This window comes from Nanorana parkeri, unplaced genomic scaffold (genome assembly GCF_000935625.1).
Source record: "Nanorana parkeri isolate BGI_ZX_2015 unplaced genomic scaffold, ASM93562v1 scaffold260, whole genome shotgun sequence".
Taxonomy (NCBI): domain Eukaryota; kingdom Metazoa; phylum Chordata; class Amphibia; order Anura; family Dicroglossidae; genus Nanorana; species Nanorana parkeri.
In genome coordinates, this window is record NW_017306528.1 from 178011 (window position 1) to 183537 (window position 5527).

Below are 5527 nucleotides of genomic sequence, written 5' to 3' on the forward strand. Positions count from 1 at the left end.
CCCCCGGAGATATAATAGGTTATGTAGAGAGGTGAGCAGTGGACGAGCTGAGCCAGCACAGAAAGTAATTAGACACTCCCAACAGAGGAGAAAGGCTTCACATTTAAAGTAAATAAAAAAATAATTCATGGAAACGAAAAACACTCCAAGTATTTAAAAAGCTTATTTTTCTGCACTTTTACCTGCAATTTTTAAAATTGGTCACAGTTTTCTTAAGAAAAAGTAATTAGACACTCCCAACAGAGGAGAAAGGCTTCACATTTAAAGTAAATAAAAAAATAATTCATGGAAACGAAAAACACTCCAAGTATTTAAAAAGCTTATTTTTCTGCACTTTTACCTGCAATTTTTAAAATTGGTCACAGTTTTCTTAAGAAATGCTAAATAGTGCTTAAAGCATAGTGAAGTTGGCTCTTTATCAATATCGTGCATGATGTTTATCATGCCTTAAGTTCTACTGCAGCCTAAGGCTGCATTCACACCTAGATGACAGCATTTTCGCTTCTATCTATACGCGTTTTTGCCCGCGAAGGCAGCCGAGTGAATAACCGACCCAAAGTGAAGGAAGCCGTAGCATGTTCAGCTATTCACTTCAGCTGTACACAGCTATTTTCAGCCGAACATTGGCTGGCTTCGGCTCCCTTCACTTCCCTTTGGTTCAGCCGAATAGCCTCAGCACCTCATAGGGGCCCAACAGCAGAGACCCAACCGCTCCTGGCCAACTGTTGCCGCAGAATGAACAATTTGACAGCTCCTGGCCGAATGTAAACAGATTGGCGGAGCCAGTAATGATGTCACCACTTGTTTTCATGCCATGACAGATCTGTCCGGTCCAACTGTGCCCCCCTTCAGCTGAACTTCTTTTAGGTGTCTAGGAATTACTAAAGCCCCGTGTCCCTTACTGGATAATAAAGAATATAAGATTTTTCTTGTCATCATAAAATCTTTTTCTTTGAGTCAACTGAGGAACATATTACCCGCCCCTCTGTGGTCATCTATGCATATCTGGAAAGGGTCTGCATTGCAAAACCACCATAGATTCTACTAGCTGCATTCCAATCACAAAAGCAGACATCAAAATGCTACAAAATTTACATTTAGTGTGATAGCACATGTATATTATAAAATATAAAAATGCAGTTTAACCCTTTCAGTGCCTTCAATGTGCTTCGATGGCAGCATTGGCATATGCACAAATTTCTGGCTGTTATAGCATATCATTTACATTTTCACAGCCGACTGTCAGCTTTCTTGTGGAAGTGATTTCCAGATGGCCGATTACTTCCACAAGTGCTGTAATGTACTGTTCCCCTATGCCCGTCCGACTGCCCCCTGCCATACCAGTCCCTCCTTGGTGCCCAGGACCTCCGTGGCGAGTGTCAGGATGGAGAGTGTGGGGGAACCACGAAACATCCATTCATTGATCTCCCCTTGGTAGTATTAGCGCTGTCATTTCATTTCCCACCCTCCGTGGCCAAGGAAGAAGCTGATCCAGCACAATCTGTGTTTGGTCAGCTTCAAATGAGTGTATAGCCTCCATATGAAGAACTCCAGGCAATCCAAAAATTAACCCTTGAATTGGGGCTACCCCCACACTACGAGTCTAGGAGCTAAAATAAAGAAAATATCCTTACCTGCTTACTTGGTCCCACTTGCTAGACCGGTCCCCCCAGCCTCTTCTCCCCCTAGCTCCGACCTGGACCCGTGACATCATCACGTCTAATGCAGCTGCAGTAGATGTGATGACACAGAGACATTTCACCGCCAGAGTGGAGGGGGAGATAGGCAAGAAGTCCCTCACCCCCCTTGTACACACACATATGAATGGAAACGTGAGCATGCACCTAGGGGAAAGGAAAGGGATCACCCTGCACCTGCTTACGAAAACAACAAAAATCGAGTGTGTTTCATTAAAAGTTTGGATTTGGTAAAGTCACACTAATATTGTGTGACATATAAAAATGCAACTGCTGCCATTTTCTTCTACAGGGTCTATGGTTTCAGAAAATATATAATACAGTGGAGCTTTTCCGTAATCTTCTGGACAAAAACATAATAATTGTACTGTGCAAAAAAAGTTTTTTGGGGGTTTTTATAGACATATCAGAAAGTGATGGGAATCCCCACATATTTGTTACTGGCACAAGTCTCCCCATTGGAAGATTTTCCCTTTATTCCTGTTTTGGTGACATTTTGAATTATCCCTCACTTTCAGTTCTGGTGACAGTGGTCACTAGAACAAACAGAAAACTTAGTGTATAACTAAAGGAACAACCTTTTTTTAAATGGTAGTGAAGGCTTAGAACCACTGCCAGGTGTTTATTGCTAAATGTGTCCCTATTAGGTAAGCTCGCTCTCTCTCTCTCATTGTTCTGATCACCAATGAATAAAGGTGAGGGTAAATCTAAAATTTGGAACTGCTAACAGAACAGGAATAGAGAAAAACTATTTCAAAAGATACTCTTGTTGCTGTGACAATTGTCAAATAAGAGGAAAATTTCCATAACATTGCAAAGATATTCTCTCACTCCCTGCACTAGCAGGATGACTCCCTCCCTCACTCCTCCAGTAAGGTGACCACCTTCCCTCCCTCCAGCAGTGTGATCTCCTTCCACCAGAAGGGTGACCACCTTCCCTCCCTCCAGCAGTGTGATCTCCTTCCTCCAGAAGGGTGACCCCCTTCACTCCTTCCAGTAGAGCGACTCCTTCAGCGGGGTGAGGGACCACCCCTTTAGCAGTGTGACCCACTTCCCTACCACATCCAGAAGGGTGACACCCTTGCCTTCCTCCAGCTGGGTAGTACCTTTCCCTTCCTCCATCAGCAGGGTAACTCCCTTCCCATCCTCAGCAGGGTGACCCCTATCCCTCCCTCCTTTAGCAGGGCGACCACCTTCCTTTTCTTCTTCCAGCAGGGGACCTTCCCTCCTTTTGCAGCGTGATCCCCTCCCTTCCCTTCTTCCTTTAGCACAGTGACTCCTTTCCCTCCCACATCCAGAAGGGTGAACCTTTTCCTTCCTCCAGCAGGGTGACTGCCTTTCTTCCCTCCTTCTGCATCGTGATCCCCTTCCATCCCTTCTTCCTTTAGCAGGGTGACTCCTTTCCCTCCCACATCCAGAAGGGTGACCCTCTTCCTTCCTCCAGCAGACTGACTGCCTTCCTTCCCTTCTTCTGCAGGGTGATCCTCTTCCCTTCCCTTCTTCCTTTAGCAGGGTGATACCTTTCCCTCGCACATCTAGTAAGGTGACCCTCTTCCTTCCTCCAGCTGGGTAGTACCCTTCCTTTCCTCCTTCAGCAGGGTAACTTCCTCTTCCTTCAATCCTCCAGCATGAGGACTCCCTTCCCTCCCTCATTATGATGACCCCCTTCTCTCCTTGAGAGGGTGACCCTCCTTCCTCCCTCCTACAGTAGGGTGAACTCCTTCATTCCCTCCTCCGGCAGGATGACCCCTTTCTTCCCTCATGCAGCAGGGTGACCCCCTCCCCTCCCTCCATTAGGGTGACCCTCTTACTTCCCCCTCAGCAGTATGACCCCCTTCCTTCCCTCCTCCAGCAGGGTGACCCCCATCCGTCTCTCCATTCCTCCAACAGGGTGACCCTCTTCCCTTCATCCTTCTTTGAGCAAGGTGACCCTCATCTTTCTCTCCTTCCTTTGGCATTGTGACCCCTTCCTTTTCTCCTCCCTCCAGCAGGGTGACTCCCTTCCTTCTCTCACTCCAGCAGGGTGACCCCCTTCCTTCTCTCCCTCCAGCAGGGTGACCCCCTTCCTTCTCTCCCTCCAGCAGGGTGACCCCCTTCCTTCTCTTCTTCCTCCAGCATGGCGACCCTTCCCTCCTCTCCTTCCTCTAGCATGGTGACCCTTTCCTTCTCGCCTTCCTTTAGCATGGTGACCCCTTCCTTCTCTCCTTCCTCTGGCATAGTGACCCCCTTCCTTTTCTCCTTCCTTCAGCTTGGTGACCCCGTTCCTTTTCTCCTTCCTTCAGCTTGGTGACCCCTTCCTTCTCTCCTTCCTCCAGCATGGTGACCCTTCCCTTCTCTCCTTCCTTCAGCATGGTGACTCTTTCCTTCTCTGCTTCCTTTAGCATGGTGACCCCTTCCTTCTCTCCTTCCTCCGGCAGGGTGACCTCTTCCTTCTCTCCTTTCTTCAGCAACGTGACCCCTTCCTTCTCTCCTTCCTCTGCATGGTGACCCCCTTCCTTCCCTGTTTCTCCTAGACTGAGCCGTTCCCCGTCTGCTGGGTGTGGCTTGTCAGCTCTTTATTTGAGCTCCCAGCTGTGACCGTCTATCTGCTCCCACCCTCGGAGGAGGGGGATCTGTTTCGCTGAGACTTTGCTCGCTGTGGGGAGGCAGTGTGTGTGCGCTGAGGATAGGGAAGGGGATGTGAACACATACAAAGGATCGGTGCTGTCCTGGAGATTCGTGGCGCTGGATTTGGGATTGCCGTCTCTCTCGCTGTGTCTGTTTCATATAGAGGAGGAGAGGGATCTGGTCGCTGTAGTGGAATAAAAGCCCCGGAGCTCGGGCTCAGATCTGTCATTGTGAGAGCGGAGCCCGGACACAGAGGCTGGACTTGGTGTGTGTGTGCGGTGGTGGTGGACTTCAGAGCTGCATAAATGCCTGCAGAACTCCAACAGGTCAGTCCGTGTTCCCGTATGTGTGTGTATGAGTGTGTGTGAGCGCCCAGGAGCCTGGCTGCTGCAGTCTATTGAGCGGATGACTGCAGAGCTTGCACTGCTCATCACAATGTGCACACCAAGTTTAACCACAACAAGCCAGCACAGCCCAGGGAGAACTTTGTCTTCTAGTTTTAGGCAGGAGGAGGGGGGCACACTGATCCCATGCATGTCTATTGTGTTCTGCCTGGGTGCACATTCCTTCCAGTCTACAACATCTGACTGTACTTTGTGTGTACTTCTTCCCCAGTCCTATTTATACTGACAGTATATGAAGGTGTGCTCTTGTATGGCCGAGCTGACTTCATCCAGGACAGACACGGCAACTGTTAACTAGGTAGGGTGGTGTTCCATGCAACTGGCCGTGATTGCACTGGAGGGTTTATAGTTTGCCATAATCAATAAGACAAAGAGCAATGGGCAGTGCCTAAAACTGCCTATTGGGATTGCTGTGACTGCTATCTGACATCTTGGTTGCTATGGGTTACTGCACCTTGCACATTATCCTTGTTTATTTGGCTTAATCAGAAAGGAATAGAGCAGTGTGATGTACTTAAGAGTTGCTGTGGCTAGTAACGGATGCCTCTTGGTTGCTATGGGTTACTGCACCTTGCTCCATGGACTGCCAGTGATATTTGACTTAATCACTAAGACAATAGGCAGCTTTGGGTACTGCCCATCAGAATTGCACTGCCTCTGACTGGAGACTTATCTCTCGGTTGCTATGGGTTACTGCACCTTGCACATTATCTTTGCTCCATGATGTTTGGCTTCATCAATAAAGGAGAGAGCAATTGGCAGTACCCAAAGCTGCCTATTAGCATGACCCCCCCCCCCCCCTTCTACCCGTTTGGCGCG

The 5527-nt window shown here is 48.4% G+C and overlaps 1 protein-coding gene across 3 annotated transcripts in view; it reads left to right on the forward strand.

Moving 5' to 3' along the window:
• The window catches only part of ARVCF (armadillo repeat gene deleted in velocardiofacial syndrome), a 269995-nt gene that overhangs the window by 83980 nt on the left and 180488 nt on the right, over positions 1 to 5527 (forward strand). For 2 of the 3 annotated variants that reach the window (XM_018556966.1, XM_018556967.1), the window contains exon 1: positions 4531 to 4630. The exons of the other annotated variant lie outside the window; for it this stretch is intronic. In XM_018556966.1, the coding sequence (XP_018412468.1) occupies positions 4610 to 4630 (21 nt within the window). In that variant the 5' untranslated portion in view covers positions 4531 to 4609. Of the gene's footprint in view, positions 1 to 4530; positions 4631 to 5527 lie in introns of those variants that run through there. 3 annotated transcript variants of the gene reach the window in all.